This window comes from Pristiophorus japonicus, chromosome 4 (genome assembly GCF_044704955.1).
Source record: "Pristiophorus japonicus isolate sPriJap1 chromosome 4, sPriJap1.hap1, whole genome shotgun sequence".
Lineage (NCBI taxonomy): Eukaryota > Metazoa > Chordata > Chondrichthyes > Pristiophoridae > Pristiophorus > Pristiophorus japonicus.
In genome coordinates this window covers 162,700,253-162,724,156 of record NC_091980.1, presented here as the reverse complement: position 1 = coordinate 162,724,156, position 23,904 = coordinate 162,700,253, and the positions used below count along the sequence as shown (strand labels likewise).

The window sequence follows — 23,904 nt, the reverse complement described above, 5'->3', positions numbered from 1 at the left end:
AGGTATTGTGCCATGTATTGGTTGATTATTTCCCTCATGGAAGGCCACCAAGCTGTGGATGCTACTTTAAGGTTACCAAGGCCGAATAATGCCCTGCTGTGGGGTGAGAGTGAAAGAGGGAGAGCAGTTTTTAACCCATCTCTGGTGGAACACACACCATCGGACAGGCGTTTGGCTTTCTTTTGAACATTAGCAACTGCTCACTGAGTCAGGGGCAGTGGCTAGTATGGTATTGGGAGCCCAGGCTGTTGGTTGAGGAAGGGGTCTGCCTTCCTCGTGCCAGGCACTTACAACAGCATATGACCAGTATTGCTGCTGCAGGGATTTTAAATCTAGGTGATCTGTTGGGGAGGCCTTGCTAACAGCATTGCAGGGCTCAACAACTATATCCTCAATCTCCCCATCAATCAGTGTCCTTGGCTGCTCTGTCTGCTCTGGAATTTCCCTCACTATGTGGAACCCCTTTTCTATGGGCTGTTACCTTTCCTATGAAGCAGGGCTGGTATGTTTAAGGTATGACCAGAGCAGGTGTAACCAGGACCCATGGACCAGGGCCTTACCGTCTATCGTACAATAGTGATTTTTGTGGTATAGGGGCAGGGAGAGCATGGTGTTTATAGCATAGGCACTATCGGACCAAATATTCACGGGTCTATCTGAGGTCACCTTTATAGCAGTTAGAAGTGCGGTGATTTCTGCATATTGTGAAGACTGTCTATTGCATCTTCGCTGGATGGTTCTTTCTGGCAATAGCACAGCATATCCGCTGTGAGGGGATCCTTCAATGTGATATGAGGACCCATCGATATAGACATCTGGGATACCCTTAATGGGCTCTTTCTGCACAGGATGAACCACAGGGTCCCCCTCATAGATCAGAAATTGTGGCAGCTATGTGGTGGGTTTGGAATTGGTATCAATGTCTCTTTCCATAAATTCCAATGTCCATTTGCTGAAGCAATGCGAGGAAACTCGTGAATCTCCAGGTTTCATCAGTAGTTTCAGAGGTGTGTGTCCGCTGTGCAGGATTGTAGCCTGTAACCCAGTAATAAAAGTAAAGTGATGTACCGACCAGACGATGGCCAGTAGGTGGCGCTCACATGCAGCATACATCTTTTGTGCCCCCTGCAGGATTCAAGACGCATATGCAATGGGCTGTAGTCGATCAGCTTGCATTTGGTACAGAACTGCAGTGAAGCTTTGTTCTGTGGCCCCGACCTCCAAATGGAAGGGCTGTGTGGGATCAGACATGTGGTCTGTATCACTGCAGTTTTTAACTTAGCCACAGACTGGGTGTGGGCATCAGTCTTTGCACACTCTGCAAAGCCTGGGATAAAGTACCTTTGGTAGCCCACCAAACCCAAGAATGATCGTAGGGCTGTTTTGGAAGTGGGTAATGGCAGTCGCGGTATTATCTCCACCTTGTGAGAGTCGGGAGATGATTCCTCTGGAGAAATAGACACTCCGAGAAAGGTGACCCATTCTTTTACTAATTGAGCCTTACGGAGATTCACCTTTAGTCCCGTCTGAGCCAACAATGTCAAAAGTTCGTGCAAAAGGGACAGCTGCTCCTCCATGCTGTTGGTTGACAGTAGTAGGTCGTCTACGGACTGCAGCAAATAGGTAGGGTGGGAAAAGTCTTTTAAAATTGCAGCCATTCTTTTATGGAATATCGTGGGGGCATTGTGGAACCCCTGAGGGAAGCATGTCCAAAAGTAGCTGTGGTCCTCAAATGTGAATGCAAATTTGCACTGGTCTTCCCCTTTAACAGGGATACTCCAGAATCCATTGCCGAAGTCGAGGGTCAAGAAGTATTTGGAACCAGCAGGAATTTGAGATAATATGGTAGGAGTTTCTCTTATTGGCGGTGAGCAGGCTGATGTTACAGAATTTAACTTTCTGTAATCAATAGTTAGTCGCCAGCTGCTATCAGGCTTTTTAACTGGCCATGCGGGTGAATTGGTCGTGAAAATGCCTGTTCTAAGAACACCCTGCTCAACTCGGGATTTTATGGTGTCTTGGATGTAAGGGTGACGCTCCCTTGGAATGGGGTACTGTTTAGTGAATGAGTGGGGGGGTGTCCCTCAATAGATTCCTCGCCTACCATTTTTCCACAGTCATGCTTGCATGTGGCAAACACTGCTAGGTGTTCCTGAATTAGTTTTGCCACAGCTTCATTTTCACTCACTGGAGCGTCATACTCAAATGGCTTTTTAATAGCAAAAACTGTGTGAGCATCTGAAATTTCTATCACTCCTGCCTTATCTCTCAATCCCATCCAAACACAGTCCTGATTATAATCTATCACCGTGCCATACCAATCCAACACATCAGTCCCTAAAATTCCCCTTCCGTCGGGAGTTGGTCATCAGCATAGGTTCTGGGACCTTACAGGTGAGGCCTCCCAACTGAAGTTCAGTGGCCTTCCCTGTATATGCAGTGGTTGTATCACCATTAAATTCTTTAAAGGTCATATAACCCTCGCCCGCTGCTGCATGGCATTCAGGGTATGGGGTGTGGATGATGGTAATGGCTGAGCCAGTAGCGATAAGCATAATCTGCTGTCTGCCCCCTTTTAAGACAACATGGACTACAGGGCTCCCGCTACCATCACATCGGAACCTCACTTCCGACCAATCTTTGGGGGCCGAACCTTGTCACAGGATCGGTCCTTGAATGGGTCTCTCTAATGAGTGTGCATCGGCGATTGCATGCACCAGTAAATGATTTTAGAAACATAGAAACATAGAAAATAGGTGCAGGAGTAGGCCATTCGGCCCTTCGAGCCTGCACCGCCATTCAATGACTTCATGGCTGAACATGCAACTTCAGTACCCCATTCCTGCTTTCTCGCCATACCCCTTGATCCTCCTAGTAGTAAGGACTACATCTAACTCCTTTTTGAATATATTTAGTGGCCTCAACATCTTTCTGTCGTAGAGAATTCCACAGGTTCACCACTCTCTAGGTTAAGAGTTTTCTCCTCATCTCGGTCCTAAATGGCTTACCCCTTATCCTTAGACTGTGACCCCTGGTTCTGAACCATCCCCAACATTGGGAACATTCTTCCTGCATCTAACCTATCTAAACCCGTCAGAATTTTAAACGTTTCTGTGAGATCCCCTCTCATTCTTCTGAACTCCAGTGAATACAAGCCCAGTTGATCCAGTCTTTCTTGAAAAGTCAGTCCCGACATCCCGGGAATCAGTCTGGTGAACCTTCGCTGCACTCTCTCAATAGCAAGAATGTCCTTCCTCAAGTTAGGAGACCAAAACTGTACACAATACTCCAGGTGTGGCCTCACCAAGGCCCTGTACAACTGTAGTAACACCTCCCTGCCCCTGCACTCAAATCCCCTCGCTATGAAGGCTAACATGTCATTTGCTTTCTTAACCGCCAGCTGTACCTGCATGCCAACCTTCAATGACTGATGTACTGTGACACCCAGGTCTCGTTGCACCTCCCCTTTTCCTAATCTGTCACCATTCAGATAATAGTCTGTCTCTCTCTTTTTACCACCAAAGGGGATAACCTCACATTTATCCACATTATACTTCATCTGCCATGCATTTGCCTACTCACCTAACCTATCCAAGTCACTCTGCAGCCTCATAGCATCCTCCTCGCAGCTCACACTGCCACTTAACTTAGTGTCATCCGCAAATTTGGAGATACTACATTTAATCCCCTTGTCTAAATCATTAATGTACAATGTAAACAGCAGGGCCCCAGCACAGAACCTTGCGGTACCCTACTAGTCACTGCCTGCCATTCTGAAAAGTACCCATTTACTCCTACACTTTGCTTCCTATCTGCTAACCAGTTCTCAATCCACGTCAGCACACTACCCCCAATCCCATGTGCTTTAACTTTGCACATTAATCTCTTGTGTGGGACCTTGTCGAAAGCCTTCTGAAAGTCCAAATACACCACATCAACTGGTTCTCCCTTGTTCACTCTACTGGAAACATCCTCAAAAAATTCCAGAAGATTTGTCAAGCATGATTTCCCTTTCACAAATCCATGCTGACTTGGACTTATCATGTCACCTCTTTCCAAATGCGTTGCTATGACATCCTTAATAATTGATTCCATCATTTTACCCACTACCGGTGTCAGGCTGACCGGTCTATAATTCCCTGTTTTCTCTTTCCTTTTTTAAAAAGTGGGGTTACATTGGCTACACTCCACCCTATAGGAACTTATCCAGAGTCTATGGAATGTTGGAAAATGACTGCCAATGCATCCTCCCCATGGCAATTTGGGTTTGTATAAAAGTTATCAATTGATCCAATCTTTGATCTGTCCCAGTGGGCTTGGATTCGTCCCTTGGGAGGTATCTGTGCATTGCATCATGGTTCGGTGCTGGTCTGGATCTCCTGCAGTCTCTTGCTAGGTGGCCTACCTTCTTACAATTAAAGCACTGTCCCTTAAAGGGGTAGTTTCGAGATTCCTCCACCATTGACACTGGTTTATTTGCAGTGAGTTGTGACTTCCCCTTTAACTGGTCTTTTACCATCTCCCAGGCTCTTTGAGCGCTGGTCTCTATATCTGTCCACTGATTGGTGGGCCTCATGGCTATTCCCAGGGTGGTTTGAACTAAAGTGTGGAGTTGAGTAAGGAACATCGATTTAAATTGTTCCTGATTCTTTCCTACTGTAGCATTTGCGGGTGCCTGGTTCTGCGTGCTTTGATAGATATTGTACAGGCGATTACTGAAGGCTCTCGGGGTCTCTTCTGGGTGCTGCTTGGTCCGATTAAGCAGAGCCACTAAGTTCAAGTTTCGGATCCCTAAATGCTTTAGGATCTCGGTCATGAGTGCATGGCCACTGCACCAGGTTGGAGGACTGAGTCTGGCAGATTATCTTTTAGGGAAGTGGAACAAGCCAAGAGGAGGACTTGTGTTAAGTCTCTCTCTTCCAACTCGGGGTGCCCCCTCTTGAAATTTGCCCACCTCCTATCAACTTCCAGTGGGTCGTCCCCATCATTAATGGGCCCCAACTTGTGGCTACACGCCATGGTGCCAGCACCAGATTTGGTCTGTGAGTCGGTATGGTTACTCGTGAAGTGGCCGTGCACATTATATCGTGAAGAAGTGGTTACTACGGCTACAATTGGCTCTTGTGTCTCCAAGGTATCCCATTCTACACCACTATCCTGGGGATTATACTGACTTTCTTCCTCTTCCCAATCTGTCTCCCCCTCGTCCCCTTCTGCTGTCTCTGTTACGGCTCCCCGTGTTACTGCGGATATCAGGGCCTGCTGCTCCCCTAACTTATTTTTTAGCCTCACATTTTTAGTTGGCACTGGGAGTGATCTGTCTCCCTATGTGGCTTCTTAATGACTTCCCTTAATGGCCCCCAGCATCTTCTATCTCTTGCTGGAGCCTCAAGTTTTCTAATTTATATATTTTTTAACTCTAATTTGTTTTCATTTGCTTCAAAACGGCTGCTGTGGCATTTAAGTTTGAGAGACTATTGTTGTAGCAATGAAGCTGCCTATTTAGCCCCTCTTTCTAATTGCTTAATACTGTGGCTTAATTTGCCAATTTCTTGTCTTAAATGCTATATTTTACCCTCTTTTAACTGCTTCACAAGTTGGAGGTCTTCTTCCTTTTGTTGTTTTATACCTTCATTCTCTCTTTCTTTTAGTTGAATCTCTTTTACTTGCAATTCTTTCAAATCTTGTATCACTTTGGCATCCTGTCTCATTAATTCCTCATCTCTCCGGGCACAATAAAATGTGCTGAATGCCACGAGACTGTTTGCCTGTTTTGGCCTCAGCTCTCCCTGATCTACTCTCTCCTGGATAAGTTTCACCATCTCCGTGAAGGACGCAGGTTGACCCTCATGGATGTGCCGTGCCTGTGCCTTTAACTCTTCTATGTCTTGTATCGGGAAATTTTTGGACAACTTCTCCTGATAAACTAGCTCAACATTTCTTTTCACTGTTGGCTTTCTGTTCATGAGCGATCCCTTCATTCTGTGTCTTTTGAATATAACTACTGGTGGGTCCCCACTTAAATAGTTACAACAATTGAGATGACCACTTCTTAAGACGCAATTTCTCCTGATCTGCTTAATCGTTTCAAGCTTATACTTCGCAACACAGATTAGAATCGCAACTCCCGAGATTTCCAATTTTTCAAAAGAATCATCAAAAAGCTGTCTCCACCAGGTGCCTGCATTCTCCACTAATTGTAAGATTTCTAAATCTCTGGTATTAAATTTGACAGTGATACAATTCTTTTAAAACAACTGGAACCGTTTATTAAAAACACACACACAGACACACACACACAAGCACATCCACCATAGTTAAAACAGATACACCCAATGAGGTTAGAATAAAGAGTGATATACATTACTTCCCTTTGGCTGGCTGGTTCAGGAGAGAGAGAAGAATATTTGGCTGAGTTCTTCAAACCTCTCAAAGTCATTGTCCCTCAGAAAGTCTCAGGATTGGACCTTGGTTCCAGGGCAGTTCCTTATTGGCTCTCCTCACACATGTGGCTGTCTGGCCTGGTTCAGCCATCTCTTGATTAGATTAAATGCCTTTCTAATACACAAAACCCATGCGGCAGCTCTGTGGGCTTCCATTTTGTTTCGTACAAAACTCAGCCCGTGCTGGCAACCCATGGGCTTTCATTTTGTTTCAATACAAACAGGCCTTTCCTTATAATCTACACTTTTAACATTTATACATGCACAGAATCAATTTTAATCATTAATAAACCACTTTTATTCTTACACATGTCACAGCTTGCACAAACTGCCAGTTATTCACCCATGACAGGCTTATCACCTAAACAGATTGCACGACACTCACTGACACACTTGCCTTTCTGTTGCAGAACAAGTTGGCACATAAAGAGAGGCAGCAGGAGCTGATCGGTGGGTCAGGCCCGGCTGCATCTCCTTACCCCGATGGAGGAGATGGTGATTGCTATCATTGGAGCGGCGATCACTGCAGCCATGGCCAACGGCGGGGCTGAAACCATCGAAGATGACAGTATCCTCGAACCTAATCCTCCTTCTCACATCCCACTACCCCCTCATCCCACAATGTCCTTTGATTTAAAAGCTGCTGATGGTGCAAGCGTGTACCTTTTACTTTCCCTCCTCCTCGCACCACAAACCTATCGTGTGACTTGTTCCTTCCCGACTTCAGTTTTATTAGGGCTCCTTGATGCCACACTCGGTCGAATGCTGCCTTGATGCCAAAGGCAGTCACTCTCGCCCCACCTCTGGAATTCAGCTCTTTCGTCCATGTTTGAACCAAGGCTGAAATGCTGTCTGGAGTCGAGTGGTCCTGATGGAGCTGACACTAGGCATTTAATGTCACTTGATAGCACTGTCAACAAACCTTCCATCACTCTGCTGATGATTGGGAGTAGTCTGATGGGGCGCTAATTGCTGGATTGGATTTGTCCTGCCTTTTGTGAGCAGAATATACCTGGGCAGTTTTCCACTTTTTTGGGTAGATGCCAGTGTTGTAGCTGTACTGCAACCGCTTGGCTGGACGTGCAGCCACTTCAAGAGCACAAGTCTGCAGTACTATAGCCGGGTTGTGGTCGAGACCCATAGTCTTTGCCATGTCCAGCGCGTTTAGCCGTTTCTTAATATTACCTGGAGTGATTCGATTTGGCTGAAGATCGGCATCTGTGATGGTGGGGATGGAGATTGATCATCCACTCATCACTGCTGGCTGAAGATTGTTGTTCATGGAGCCTCCTCCTCCTGTTAGTTGTCCAATTGTCCACCTACATGCGCAACTGGATGTGGCAAGACTGCAGAGCTTTGACCGGATCGATTGATTGTTGGATCATTTAACACTGTCTATAGCATGCTGCTTCTGCTCTTTAGCATGCATGTAGTCCTGTGTTGTACCTTCCCCAGGTTAGCATCTCATTTTTTGGTATGGATGGTGCTGCTCCTGGCATGCTCTTCTGCAATCCTCATTAAACCAGGGTTGGTCTCCCGTTTTAATGGTAATGGTAGAGTGAGGAATATGCCGAGCCATGTGGTTACAGATTGTGGTGGAATATAATTCTGCTGCTGCTGGCCCACAGTGACTCATTGATGCGCAGTTTTCTGCTGTTAGATCTGTTCTGAATCTATCTCATTTAGCACGGCTGAGGGTGTCTTCAGTGCAAAGATGGGACTTGGTGATGGACACTGAAGTACATTTTGTGCCCTTGCTACCCTTAGTGCTGCTTCCAAGTAGTGTTGAACATGGAGGAGTATTGGTTCATCAGTGGAGGGAAGGTCGTAGGTCGTAATCAGCAGGCGGTGTAGGAATAAAAGTGTTTAGTAATGATAACATTGATTCTGTATATATATAAATTTTAAACGTGTAGATAATATGGAAAGGCTGCTGTGTTAAAATAAACAAAATGGATGAGTTCCCCAAGTTCATGTCAGCATGACTTTGAAACTTGCCAAACCAGAAAAGATGTTAATTGGAAAGCCATTAACCTAATCAAGGAATGGCACGGCCCTCCAGACAGACACATGTATGAGGAGAAGCCAATCAGGAATGGCCCTGAAAATAATACCCAATCCTGAGGCTTCCTGAGAAACAATGACCGTAAGGGCTGTAATAATCCAAGCAAAGATTGTTGGGTCTTTCTTCTCCTTAGCACACGGAAAAGCAGGAACCTTCCTCTATCGACAATGGAGCAGGTCGTGTGCTTTGCCGGAGGGAAGTGGAATATACCTGTTTATATCTTTTTTATTGTAACATCATTGTATCTGTTGTAACTAAGTAGATCTGTAGGATAGCTGGGAACTGCTGTTTCTCTGATAGATGTGCATGTGTGTGTGCTTAATAAACTATTCCAAATTGTTTTAAAAGAATCGGTCTTGCTGTCAATTTAATGCCAGAGATTTAGAAATCTGACAGCGGTTTCCTTGCCCATGTTTGACATGATGCTATGGGAGTGAGAAGACACAGGGCCACTGCCTCCTGAATGCCACGGCGTGACCAGCTCGTTCCTGCTGGTGGGTGCTGATGAAGGAGTCTGGGATGTTGGCTGAAAGTTACATTTCTGTGCATATGACTAGGTCAGCAATTATCACAACACCCAATATGTTAGTGTGGAGGACTTTGCAGCGTTGTCTGGGCGGGGTGTACCTTTGTCGTGTCCGAGAACGATGCTCAGGTCGATCCATCTGGTTTTATTCCAAATATATATTTTCATAGTTTGATACAATTGAGTGGCTTACTAGGTCATTTCACAGTCAATCATATTACTATGTGTCTATAGTCACATATAGGCCAGACTGAGTAAGGACGGTAGGTCCCCTTCCCTTAAGGCCCACATGAGTTTTTATGACAATCCGGTAATTTAATTTTCACCGTTACAAATACTAGATTCCAGATACTAGCTTTTTATTCCAGATTTGTTTAATTGAATCAATTTCATTCCCAAACTGCCATGATAGGGTTTCATCTCATGTCTCTGGATCATCTGTCCAGGCCTCTGGAAAACTCATGCAGTAACATAACCGCTATGCTACAAGATCCTCTATGTAACCATCAGTGTCTATACACACCTTGCCTGCAGGAACACTGCAGTCTATCATGTTTTGTGGGCACACAATGAGCTTATTTTGTGAAGCATAAATGCTGAGTGGTGAGCTCAGTTACCTGGTGCAACAGAACCCATTCGCACAAGGCAAGACATATGCTGAACATATGGGTGCCATCTACTGTGCCCTGTACTCTTCGGAAACTTGCCACCTAGTAAAGGCTAGAGATAGATATGAAGGAGAGATATGGTGAAAGGTTTGTGGGTACGTTGGCTTGAGGATTCAAAATGAGATTGGATTCTGGGGACTAGTGGCCTTCTCCCATTTGCTAGCAATCCATGTCCTCAGTTCCTGGGGCTAATGATGACACAGACCTGGAAATCCCCAGGGGGGATCTCCTGGTTTGTGCTGCAATGTCGGAGAGAGACCCCAGGACTACCCAAGAAATGGCATGTGGCCATGTCCAGCCATATAGGTGGTTTCTCCAGCTGTCTGCCGACCTCCCACCCATTTTACAGTGGGAGAACTGCTGCCCAATTTCAGGCTCACTGTATTTTTCACCACTCGCTGTTTCAATGAAAGCCCATGAGCAATAATCGGATAATCATGTGACAGGGGTTGTACAGGCTTTATTATAATATGTAAACGTACAAAGGAAGAAAGATTTGCATTTATATAGCACCTTTCAGGATCACTGGATGTCTCAAAGTGCTTTGAAGCCAATTAAGTACTTTTTGAAGTGAAGTCGCTTTTGTAATGTAGGAAAGGTGGCAGCCAATTTGCACACAGCAAGCTCCCACAAACAACAATTTGTTAATGACCAAACAATCTGTTTTGGTGATGTTGATTGAGGGATAAATATTGGCCAGTACACTGGGGATAGCGCCCTGCTCTTCTTCAAAATAGTGCCATGGGATCATTTACATCCACCTGAGAGAGCAGATGGGGCCTTGGTTTAATCCCTCATCTGAAAGACGGCACCTCTGTATAAATCATGATTACTGTAAAAGATTCAGCATCAGAATTGTACTTGAGACCATTTAGCCGCACAATACAGAAATATCTCACGCAATAACTGTAGTCAGATATTGTTCAACCAGCAGATCATTCAAAATCGATCTGTTGCAGAATTGTGTGGAGTGTCAATAGGATGGTAAAGACGCACTGCAAACAGAGTCAGTGATCTCCCGTTGCCGATTCACATGGAGAGGGAATGGGATGATAAATAAGCAGAGACCGAGTTGCAATACTAGAAAGGAAGCTCTGGTTTAAGGTGAGCTGCTTTCATTATTTAACTAATTTAACGATTGCAGTGAATGGATATTTAATTGCAAGCTTCAACTGCTGTCTGAATTTGGTCTGGGTCACTGCATAAATACAGGTGTTGGTGCAGGAACTCAAAAGCTGCAACATGTAGCCAGTTTGTTGAGTGATATATGCAGGATCATGGGGACCTGTGTAATCATAAATGTCAGTAATTCGCCAATAAAAGAAATATAGAACATTTGTCATCCATAACAGTATAAAGCTTCCAGATATAGCGAAGAGTAAAATGATGGATTTCCTTCGGTTCTCCATCACTGGGTCATTGTGATTCTCACTATTGCTGTTGCCCAGTAGTCTCCTGCGGACTCTGCTAGCCACTAAAATGTGTCTGACAGTCAGAGCATTGAGCAGTGAAATCAGAACAAATGGAAGGAAAGGGGTTAAAATAATACTGAGGCAGTTAAATGCTACCCATGCAGCATTGGTGTAAAAGCTGGGTGATGTGGTGTAGCCCCAGGGTATATTGTCAATTATATAGTCAGGTTCATATATAAAGTACCAAGGCATGTTTTTCAAGCAGAACAGTACACTCACTGTCGCTATAACCACAGCCGCAGTTTGTTCTGTGCAATATTTTGTTTTCAGTTTCTGGCAACAAATTGCGACAAATCGATCAAAGGTGAAAGTGACGGTGAACCAGACTGAAATGTCTGTGGCTGCAGAAAGCAGGACATGTAAGACAGAACCTGCATGAGTGGTGTCCAGGTAAGTACCTGGGAAGTGAAAAGGAATAACGGTAAACAGTATCACGTCAGTGAAAATGACCAGCAGATCTGCCACTGCCATGGCCACCAGGTAACGGGTGATACATTTGGAGAGACCACATTTTCCTCGGGACAGGATCAGAATGGCCACTGAGTTAACTGGAATAAATAGAGAAAACAAGGGAATTATAGATAGACATCCCAGAGAGCAAGGCAAGAAATAGGAGCAGGAGTAGGCTTGCTCCGCCACTCAGTAAGATCATGGCTGATCTTTTACCTCAATCCACCTTCCCCATATCTTTCACTTCAACCCGAGGTTAATGCTTTTGCCATTAAAGATTTCCTCTGCACCAACTCTTTCAACATTCTGTGATGCTCTGATAATCACAGAGATGCTGAATCAGGCTGTGTTTCCCTTTTGGGAATTCCTCCCTGCTGGTTCCTGGTCTTTGCTGAGAATCCACGGAAGCAAGGGAATTACATCGGGACATAGGAACTTTAGAAGCGGAGGAGGCCATTCAGCCCTTCGAGCTTGTTCCGCCATTCAATTAGATCATTGATGCTCTGTATCTTAACTCCATTTAGCTGCCTTGGTTCCGTAACCTTCAACCTCGCCTAACAAAAATCTATCAATCACAGTTTTGACCTTTTCAATTTACCCCCAGCCTCAACAGCTTTTTGGAGGTGGGGTGGGGAGTTCCAGATTTTCACTACCCTTTGTGTGAACAAGTACTTCCTGACATCACCCCTGAACTGCCTTGCTATAATTTTGAGGTTATGCACCCTTATTCTGAACTCACCCTCCAGAGGTAATAGTTTCTCTCTATCTACCCTATCAACTCCATTATTCATCTTAAACACCCCAATGAGATCACCCCTTAATCTTCCATACACGAGGGAATACAAGTCTCGTCTATGCAACCTGTCCTCATAGTTTAACCGTTGCAGCCCCAGTATTATTCTGGTGAATCTGCGCTGCACCCCCTCCCAGGCTAATATATCCTTCCAATCTTGAGATAAAGGCCAACATTCCATTGGCCTCTTTAATTATTTTTTGTAGATGTTCAGGAGCTATTAGCGATTCCTGTATTTTGACCCCAAATTCTCTCTTCTCATCCACAGTTCCTTGCTTCTCGCCATTTAGAAAATACTCTGATCTGTCTTACTTAGGTCCCAAGTGGATGGGCTCAAACTTCCCCACATTGAACTCCATCTGCCACAGTTTTGCCCACTCTCTCAATCAATCAATGTCCCTTTGCAACTTTCTGTTGCCATCTAACTTGATGGCATTTATTTTAGGAGGTAACACAGAAGATCGATGAGGGCACTGCCTTTGATGCAATCTACATGGACTTTAGCAAGGCTTTTGACAAGGTCCCACATGGCAGGCTGATCAAAAAAGTAAAAACCCACGGGATCCAAGGGAGAGTGGCAAATTGAATGCAAAATTAGCTCAGTGGCAGGAAGCAAAGGGTAATGGTTGACGGGTGCTTTCGCGACTGGGAGTCTGTTTGCAGTGGGGTTTCACAGGGCTCAGTATTCAGCCCCTTGTTTTTGGAAGTATATATTAATGATTTAGACTTAAATGTAGGGGGCATGATAAAGAAATTTGCAGATGATACAAAAATTAGCCATGTGGTTGACAGTCAGGAAGAAAGATTTAGGAAGATATCGAAGAACTGGTCAGTTGGGCAGAAAAGTGGAAAATGGAATTCTATCTGGGAAAATGTGAGGTAATGCATTTGGGGAGAGGCAACAAGGCAAGGGAATACACAATAAATGGAAGGATACTAAGAGGTGTGGAGGAACAGAGGGACATTGGAGTTTATGTCCACAGATCGTTAAAGGTATCAGGACAGGTCGATAACGTAGTTAAAAACGCATGCGAAATGCTTTACTTTATTAGCCAAGGCATAGAATATAAGAGACGGGAAGTTATACTAGGACTCTATACAACATTAGTTAGGCCACAGCTTGAGTACTGCATGCAGTTCTGGTCACCACATTACAGGAAGGATGTGATTGCACCAGAGAGGGTGCAGAGGAGATTTACGAGGATGTTGCCAGGACTGGAAAATATTATCTAGCAGGAAAGATTAGATAGGCTGGAGTTGTTTACTTTGGAATACAGCGGCTGAGGGGAGACCTTATTGAGGTGTATAAAATTATGAGAGGCTTTGATAGAGTGGATAGGAAGGATGTATTTCCCTCAGCAGAGGGGTCAATAACCAGGGGGCATAGATTTAAAGTAGTTGGTACAAGGATTAGAGTGAAGAAGAGAGGGGAAAAAAATCACCCAGAAGGCTGGTGGAGGTCTGGAGCTCATTGCCTGAAAGGTTGGTAGAGGCAGAAACCCTTATCACATTTAAAAAGTACTTGAACATAAGAGAACAAAAGAGAACATGAGAATTAAGAGCAGGAGTAGGCCATTCGACCCCTCGAGCCATGAATTCCAGAGAGCAAGGGAATTACAGAGAGAGATCCCAGTGATAACGATAGTTTGAGATGAATGTATGTGGAATTTAATACACACAAGCTTCACTGACCATAAACACAATGCAATTCAATCCTTTAAACTGTGTCAGTAATTTGTTCTGAAAATATATGTCAAACATCATTCATTACCTTGGAAATTAGTAAATAAATGAATAGCATGAAACCTAAGAAAAGTGGAAAAGAGCAGATGAGGGCCCGCTGTATGCGAAGAAGGTGAACATCAGAATTCATTCAGATTTTTCTGTAGTGACAGAGTTGAGAGTGTGTGAGGGAGCAGGAAGCTGGGGCGATGGAAGAATTGGTGATGGTTGATGAACTCTAGTTATGAAAATGAACGGGTCCTGAGAAAGCCGACAAATCCCCTGGACCTACTGGCCTGCACCCATGGGTTTTAAAAGAGGTGGCTGCAGAGATAGTGGATGCATTGGCTTTGATCTTCCAGAGTTCTCTAGATTCTAGAATGGTTCTTGTGGACTGGATGGTAGCAAATAGCCCTGCTGTTCAAGATAGGAGGGAGAGAGAAAACAGGGAGCTATAGGTCAGTTAGCCTGACATCAGAAGTAAGGAAAATGCGAGAATCTATTATGAGGGACACAGCACGTAAAAAATCATAATATGATTCGGCATTGGCACCACAGTTTTATGAAAGGGAGATTTGTTTGACAAATCTATTAGAGTTTTTTGAGGATGTAACTGATGGGGTAGAAAAGTGGGAACCAGTGGATATGGTATATTTGGATTCTCAGAAGGCATTCAATAAGGTGCCATAAGAAATAGGAGCAGGAGTAGGCCATCTGGTCGCTCGAGTCTGCTCCGCCATTTAATAAGATCATGGCTGATCTGATTCTGACCTCAACTCCACTTCCCCACCCACTCCCCATAACCCTTGACTCCCTTATCGCTCAAAAATCTGTCCATCTCCACCTTAAATATATTCAATGACCCAGCCTCCACAGCTGAATCATCGCCTTACCCTTCCATCTCTATTGTACTTTATTGAACTAAATAGTTTTCACATTTTGAAACATCGCATTATCTACGTATAGTTTTTAACCTGTACCACGGCTCTTAATTTAAATCAATTCCCAAGTTTAGAAGAGAGAAATAGAGAAATACTCACCAACCAATCACTTACCTGTTTTCCTGTGATGTCACACTTTGATTTTTTTTTTCTCTCTCCCCTCACAGGTCCGTCCGTTGGTGAAGCTCCGAGCTCCCAGATTTTATCCTTCGCTGCTCCCAGTTCCCAGCTTTTATCCCCCGCTGCTCCCAGCTCCCAGCTTTTATCCCCCGCTGCTCCCAGCTCCCAGCTTTTATCCCCCGCTGCTCCCAGCTCCCAGCTTTTATCCTCCGCTGCTCCCAGCTCCCAACTTTTATCCTCCGCTGTTCCCAGCTCCCAGCTTATATCCCCCGCTGTTCCCAGCTCCCAGCTTTTATCCCCCGCTGCTCCCAGCTCCCAGCTTTTATCCCCCGCTGCTCTCAGCTCCCAGTTTTTATCTCCTGCTGCTCCCAGCTCCCAGCTCCCAGCTTTTATCCCCCGCTGTTCCCAGCTCCCAGCTTTTATCCTCCGCTGCTCCCAGCTTTTATCCCCCGCTGTTCCCAGCTCCCAGCTTTTATCCTCTGCTGCTCCCAGCTCCCAGCTTTTATCCCCCGCTGCTCCCAAATCCCACCTTTTATCTCCCGCTGGTCTTGCACTGACCCTGGCACTGTTTTATCATCTGCATATAAGAGATTTTTGCACGATTAAGGCTCATGGGAATGGGAGTAGCATGAATTGGCTTTCGGACAGAAAATAGAGAGTAGGAATGAATGGGTAGTTTTCAGATTCGCAGGTTTAAACTAGGATCGGTGCCTGGGCCTCAGCAATTTACAATCTAAAGCAATGACTTAGATGATGGGACCAAGTGTAATGTATCCAAGGTTTCTGACTACAAAGCTAGGTGGGCAAGTGAGGGGGCTGCATCAGGATATAGAAAGTTCAACTGCAGTAGAGGAGGGAAAATGTGAAATGATCCAATTTGATAAGAATAATCGAAAAGTGGAGTCTTTTTTGAAAGGTCAGAGACTAGAAAATGTTGGTATTCAGAGGAATTTGGGTGTCATTGTTGCAATTGTACAGGGCTCTGGTGAGACCACACCTGGAGTATTGTGCATAGTTTTGGTCTCCTTATCCAAGGAAAGATATATTTGCCTTAGAGGGAGTGCAACAAAGATTCATTAGATTGATTCGAGGGATGAGAAGGTTGTCCTACGAGGAGAGATTGAGAAGAATGGGTTTATATTCTCTGGAGATCAGTAGAATGAGAGGGAAAATAGTTATTAGACCCAAAATGTGGTTATTGTAAGAAATAGCTATTAAATACAAAAATTCTTAAAGAACAGAAATGATAAAATGCAACCGTGAACAGATGACAAGAATGTCAGCAAGGTCAGATCGCAAATATTGAGACAAATGGCCTCTCGGCCAAAACACAAGAGTGAGAAGAGGGTTGCAAAATGTAAGACAGCACAGGATGTGAAGAAATCATGGGTCTGCTCTGGAGAAGACCGGATATCCAGACAGCATGGAACTCTCAAAAACATAAGGCATTTTCCCAGAAAGATAAGAGAAAAGGCCTTGTCAGCTAGGCAGGGAGGAACAATTAGATCATAGTTGAGGGACAAAATGATTGACACTAGGCAATCACCACCCCACCAAAATAGAGTATAAAGATAGAAGGCCGAGAGTGAAATGGTCAGTCAGCGAGGGGCAAAGGCTTCCTCGGGGTGGACAAATGCTGGTGAATAACTCAACACCCTGATCAAGTTTAGCCCCCAGGATAGATCCATGCTGGTGAATAACCTAACAGCCTCAACAGCTCGAGGGACGGATCAGGAGAAGTGACTGCTGAACTGAGACCTCCGCGCTGTCTCATTGGGCATCTAACCCTCTGTCAGCCCATCCATCCGTCCGGTCATGGCATTCCGCTTCGGGGGTCATACATCGCTCTTTGTCATGGGTTGTATATCTATTATACATATCCTAACTACATGTAATATCTGATTATATATTGAACTGTAGATCCTTAATAAAATACCTTAAAACTCCTAAGCCCCATTAGGTATCTGTGTGTGACCTGTGATCCTAAATCTTACATGATCACATTGTAATGTATAAAATTCCTTGAGGGCTATATAGGGTAGATGCTCGGAGGCTGCTTCATCTGGCTGCAGAGGCAAGAACTAGGGGCTGTAGTCTCAGGGTCATGGGCTAGGCATTAAGAACTGAGAGGAGGAGAAATGTCTTCAATTAGAGCATTGTGAATCTTTGTAATTCTTTACCACAAAGAGCTGTGGATGCTCAGTCGTTGAGTATATTTAAGGAAGTTCAACAGATTTTTGGGCATTAAGTGAATCAAGAGATGTGGGGATAGGGCAGGAATATGGAGTTGAGGTAGGAGATCAGCCATGACCTTATTGAATGATGGAACAGGCTTGAGGGGCCAAATGGCCGACTCCTGCTCCTATTTCTTATGTTCTTAGGTATTAAACAGAATTTTAAAGTTCAAAGAAATGATACATTTCAAAATAACATGAATAAATGTACATGTCAAAAGTAATTTGTTTGCAATAAATGGTTTGTTGGCTTACCAGGAACTCCAATAACTGCAAGAACAGTGTAGTAAATGTCTTCTATCTGATGGAGTGTTGTTGGTTCACGCATTTTCCGTGAGGTGTGATGGTTTCTGTAGATGCCGGAAGTAACAATTCTGCCTGATTACATGATACATCGAGAGGAGCCTCGTATTTATACAGGAGGGAAATCTCCAGTGAGATAATTCAGTTATATCATTTTTAATATTACTTACAGTTCATGGAACAAACAAGTGGAGACAATCAAGTGAATATAATTAACTGTGGCTTACACAGTCTCAAAACAAGATATTCCATAGAAAATATCTATGAATGTGATCCTGTTAGAAGAGTATTATTGACCCATCAAACGTAGGTCGTTTCATCTGTGGTATTAACATTATCTATGGACCATGTCCTTTTAATTCACTATTAAACATCTGTGATTTTTAGACAGTTTTTCAAGTATTTGCCGAGTGTATTTGACACGGAAAGAGTAAAAAAAAAACCTCCTTCTTTTCTGTGCTTTGAAATCTATGAGCTTAGGTATTAAAAAAATCTAAACTTCTTCTAACCTTATTTTGTATTGAGATTGTAAATCATACAGGACGTACACATTGTAGATGATGCTACCTGTGGACACCTGTGTGTTGGGACAACAACTTGCCTTTATACACCACCTATAACACACAACACTGTCCCAAGGTGCCTCACAGAGACATAAAGAAGATGGCGCTCAGCAAAGGAATGAGAGATGAGGACGGGTGACCAAAGACATGGGTTTTAAAGAGGGTCCACGCCTTTGTCACTTCTATTCGCAATTACTCCAATGTTCCCCCAGCTGGCCTCCTGTGCTCCACGTTCTGCAAACATCAGCTCATCCAAAACTCTGCAGCCCGGACCCTACCCCACACCAAGTCCCAGGCATCTATGACCCCTGCCTCTATTGACCTCCATTGACCTCTGGTCCTCCGATGGTTCAAATTGAAAATGATTATCCCCATATTTAAATCCCTTTGCAGCTTCACCAGTCCCCATCTCTGTAACAGAATACAACCCTTCCAACCCATCCCACAATGGGCCTTTTCTCTGACTCTGGTCTTTTGTACATCCCTCTCCCTTTAAACCACCATTGGTGGCCGAGTCTTCAGTCACCATTGCCTTAACCCCTCTGCATCTCTACTCCCTCTCCACCTTCCTTAAAATCCATCTCTTTGACCAAGCTTTTAGTCACCCCTCTGAATTTCTCCGACTTTACTCAGGTTCAATTTCTGTTTGATGACACCTCGTGAGCATGTTTTTCTATGTTCAAGGTGTTGTATAAATGACGTTGTTTAAGTGATTATTATTATGTTAAGTATCTGCCTTGGCTCATTGGCAGCACTTTCATCTCTCAGTCAGAAGGTTGTGGGTTCAAACCCCACTTTAGAACTTGAGCACAAAATCCAGGCTTGTATTGCTGTACAGTACTGAGGGAGAGCTGCACTGCCAGAGGTGCTATCTTTCAGATGTGATGAGAAACCGAGCCCCTGTCTGCCATCTCAGGTGCATGCAAAAGAACCCATGGCATCTTTTCAAGAGGAGCAGCGAAGTTAAAGGAATGCACTTGCATTAATATAGTAGTTTTCATCACCTCGGGTGTCCCAAAGCGATTTAAATATAATTAAGTACTCCCCTGCTATTATTTGCATTCTCCTAACATCCTGACCAGTCTTTATGACTCAACCAACAGCACTGAAAAAAGATTTGGGGCTAAAGTTGGTTGCCACTGAAAACGTGTGCGGGGATCACGATGTGAAGTTAACATACGCTCCGTGCATTTGATGCAGGCAGGATGCCAACTTTGTGCTGCCTGCTCATTTACATGATTGCTGGATGGAGCCAGCGATAACTGTGCTGTTGAGCGACTGCACGCATCAGCAGGGGACCCAAGATTGGTCGAGGCTAACACCACTTCAAGCCGGTCTGTGCTAATTAAAGCCAGACTGCACCTCTTAAAAGGGTGGTGCATTCTGGCTGAAGCAGCTGCTGGAACTATTTGTGGAAGATAGTTTGAGTAGCAAGAAGAGTGAATTGTGGTGCAAATGGTGGAAGAGCCTTCACTGGCATTGCACTGGAGGACTTGGTGAGGGAATGGAAAGGATGAGAGAGGTCCTCGATGCACATGGTCCAGGCGGTCCTACAGATAAACTCTGCGAAGCCAGTGGGAGCAGATAGCCATGGTGGTCGATGGCAGGAGTCAAACCCCAAGGACCTGGATGCAATGCTGCAAGAAGTTCAATAACCTCACATGAGTGGTCAAGGTCAGTGAATTCATCTTCAAGTGCCATATCCTACCAACTGCACCACCAGCCTCAGCCATTGCTCAATGTTACACACCCCCATCACTCACCCACCACCAATTCCAAACAAACGGGACTCATACCTCACATTAGAGCTTCACCTCACCCTCACAAACTTAACACTGCTGCAGCTCACACCCACATCTCACAGCTTGCACGTACTGCCAGTTATTCATCCATGACAGGCTTATCACCAAAACAGATTGCACGACACTCACTGACACACTTGCCTTTCTGTGGCAGAACAAGTTGACACATAAAGAGAGGCAGCAGGAGCTGATCGGTGGGTCAGGCACAGCTGCATGCCCTATCCCCAATGGAGGAGATGGTGGTCACCATCATTTGAGCGACGATCACTGCAGCCATGGCCAGCGGTGGGGCTGAAATCATTGAAGATGATGGTATCCTCGAACCTAATCCTCCTTCTCACATCCCACTGCCCCCTCATCCCACAATGTCCTTTGATTTAAAAGCTGCCGATGGTGCAAGCATGTACCTTTTATTTTCCCTCCTCCTCGCACCACAAACCTATCGTGTGCCTTGTTCCTTCCTGACTTCAGTTTTATTAGGGCTCCTCGATGCCACACTTGGTCAAATGCTGCCTTGATGCCAAGGGCGGTCATTCTCACCCCACCTCTGGAATTCAACTCTTTTGTCCATGTTTGAACCAAGGCTGAAATGCTGTCTGGAGCCGAGTGGTCCTGACGGAGCCTAAACTGGGCATTTAATGCCACTTGATAGCACTGTCAACAAACCTTCCATCACTTTGCTGATGATTGGGAGTAGTCTGATGGGGCGCTAATTGCTGGATTGGATTTGTCCTGCCTTTTGTGAGCAGAATATACCTGGGCAGTTTTCCACTTTTTTGGGTAGATGCCAGTGTTGTAGCTGTACTGGAACCGCTTGGCTGGACGTGCAGCCACTTCAGGAACACAAGTCTGCAGCACTATAGCCGGGATGTGGTCGAGACCCATAGTCTTTGCCATGTCCAGCGCGCTTAGCCATTTCTTGATATTACCTGGAGTGATTCGATTTGGCTGAAGATCGGCATCTGTGATGGTGGGGACCGAGATTGATCATCCACTTGTCACTGCTGGCTGAAGATTGTCATTCATGGAGCCTCCTCCTCCCGTTAGTTGTTTAATTGTCCACCTACATGTGCAACTGGATGTGGCAAAACTGCAGAGCTTTGACCTGATCGATTGATTGTTGGATCATTTAACACTGTCTATAGCATGCTGCTTCTGCACTTTAGCACGCATGTAGTCCTTTGTTGTACCTTCCCCAGGTTAGCATCTCATTAACAGTTGAACTTCTTTGTGGCCAAAATTGCCCTTTCCTTCAGGCGTGTTACCACCGGTAATCGGCGGCCACGCTGCGGAGTGGATTGGTCACCGACTTTCCGTCCAATGGCGCCCATAGCCCAATTGCCCTTCCGAGGTATTCCGACAATTACCATCAGCATCCCACTTCCCCCCCGAGTTCCACGGCAGTGCTGGGCAGCGGTCCTAAGTGCGTCATCACTGCGCGCATCACTGAGGTCCCAGGCCGGAATCCACGTTGCCCGATAAAAATCATCCCACCGCTCGGCGGTGCCAAGAGTTGCTTTTTTCGGGTGGTGCATAGTTCCTGATGCACACCGCCAGAGTGCCTCAAAGCTGTGTTGCTTTGTGTTGATTTTGTATCGGCGACTTTTTCCCATTGTTTCACTAGCAGTGCAAGGATAAACTGCGTGCTGCTTTGCGAGTGCTGAAGGTGCCTTCCACCTGCAGAACAGGGAGGCCACTTGAAGGAAGTTGGGCTTGGGGAGATTTCAAATGGGGGCAGTGCTGGCAGACTGCACACTGGCAATGATGGTCCCAACGGTGTGCACAGAGCTGTCCACAAAGTGGGAGGCGGATTCCTCCACACTCCTCACCACTTGCGACAGCCCTCGGGCAGCCCTTGCATTGCTGCCAACAGTTCTGCTTGCATAGCATCCACCCTTTGTTCGTAGGCCCCTACAACAATGGGCTTGTCTGAGTCCCCCTCAGCAGGACTCGGCTGTGCACTCGCCCCCCCCCCCCCGGAGAGATTGCAGCCGAGGTTTCCTTGGCCCTTCACCAGTCTGCAGTCCGCTAGGCCTCAGTGCTTCACCCAGTGCAGACCCCTCTCCTAAATCAAGGAGCGAAATTGCCCCGCACCCCGTTTGGAGGCGGGAACCTTCTGGGGCCAGAACATTTATCGCTCAGCCTGGAGGTTCCACCCCCAACACGGAATTCAGCTCTTTCGCCCCTCAATGGAGGCACAGTGCTATCGGAGGCACTCCTCTTCCATGGAGGGGCATTCCTGGGGAGGTAGGGCGGCGCTGAGTCCAGGGCCGTGCTTCGGAGCCCTGCCGGCAAAGTCAGCGCTAGACCAAAGTGAGACAGGATAGATTGCATCCATGTTGATGGAGTAGATGGCCCGTGAAATACAGATGACAGAAGCACTCTGTCAATGGTGAGAGAGTTCTTCCAATGAGGTGACACTGGATGGAGACTTTGCTGGAAACACTTGCAGCCTGCAGAATCTGTGCTGGAAATGGACTAAACAACAGCTTCTGCTGAGGAAAGTGATCATCTGTCAGGTGGGAGCTTTTACTGTACATTGCATGTGTCAAGTAATCAGCTGGAGCAATGGCCACGAAACTCCCGCCTCAGGTTGACAGACGTGGTTCCCGAGTTGTGTGAATCCCGTGGCAATGTCAGGAAAGTGAAAGATGCTCTTAAATGCCTGGAAACTAAAATGGAGCTGTGTTTAACCTGACCTGTCCCTAAAAGACCACTGCTTCCTGAGTGGAAATGGTTTAATAGGCACATCCGGGACTCAAATGCAACTGTTTGAAAGCCACAGTTATCAAGGTCAAGAAACAGCAGAGAATGATTGGATGTTGTCCCTTTTTTTCTACTTGTGATTCTTTGAAGTGTGAGATCTGAAGCGTGGCAGGTGTGTGCTGGATGTCTAACCTGTTTATATATAAATAATGATGTGTTCTGATATGTGTTTACAGGACAATTTGAGCCTGGCTTTGTGCAATTCAGGGTGTTCAACACTGAAAAGGCAGCCATGTGTTCTGGAATGAAAACCAAAGGATGCAATTCAGAACATGTAAGTAAGGGTACTGCATTAGAGAGGGATGATAGAGGAGTGAATAGATGTAACTAGGGGCTAGACTTTCCATTTATTGGCTATCGCCCAAAAAATGGCCGATGTTCCAGCCTTGGCGATGTGTCAGCCTTCATGGTCGCTGGAACATCGCCCATTTTTAGGATTGCGACTATCATGTATGTACATGTGTCCGTAGCCACCAGATGGTGTCATTGTTGGAGGCCATTGAGCAGCATGCACATGCTGCTGCTCTGGTATAACAGGCCTGCCATTTTGAGAGTCAGGCACTTTGGGCCGTAATAAAGCAGAACAAGGTTGTACCTTGTTCAGTTAAACAGTACTCAGTTTGTACCTTTACTGCATACATAACATTTGACGACGAGAATACAAGAACCTTTGTTTTCAAAATGAGCACAATTGGATTTTTAGAGCAATTCGTGGAAGGAGAAGATTGGGAAGACTTTGTGAGCCATTTGAACCAGTACTTCGTGGCCAACAAAATGAAGGGGGGCGACGATGCAGATCGGCGCTGGTCCGCGTTCCTCACTGTGTGCGGTTCAAAGAATCTAGAGCCTGATAAAGAATCTACTCATGCCAGGTGATCCAACAGAGAAAATGTACGAGGAGTTGTGTACATTGATTTGGGAGCACCTCAAACCAGATGACGGCATCATCATCTTGAGATATGGGTTTTACACAAACGTTCGATCAAAGGGCCAGAGCGCGGCAGAATTCATTGCCGACCTGAGATGCCTAGTGGGA

The 23,904-nt window shown here is 45.4% G+C and overlaps 1 protein-coding gene across 1 annotated transcript in view; it reads right to left on the bottom strand.

The window, feature by feature from the left end:
* Positions 1-10,820: 10,820 nt before the first annotated feature.
* LOC139263146 (probable G-protein coupled receptor 139) overlaps positions 10,821-23,904 on the bottom strand; it is a 37,375-nt gene continuing 24,291 nt past the window's right edge. The window contains exons 2-3 of the mRNA XM_070878764.1: positions 17,690-17,784; positions 10,821-11,722 (exon numbers count right to left, since the gene is read on the bottom strand). Coding sequence (XP_070734865.1) covers positions 10,821-11,722; positions 17,690-17,762 — 975 coding nt within the window. The 5' untranslated portion in view covers positions 17,763-17,784. The remainder of the gene's footprint in view (positions 11,723-17,689; positions 17,785-23,904) is intronic.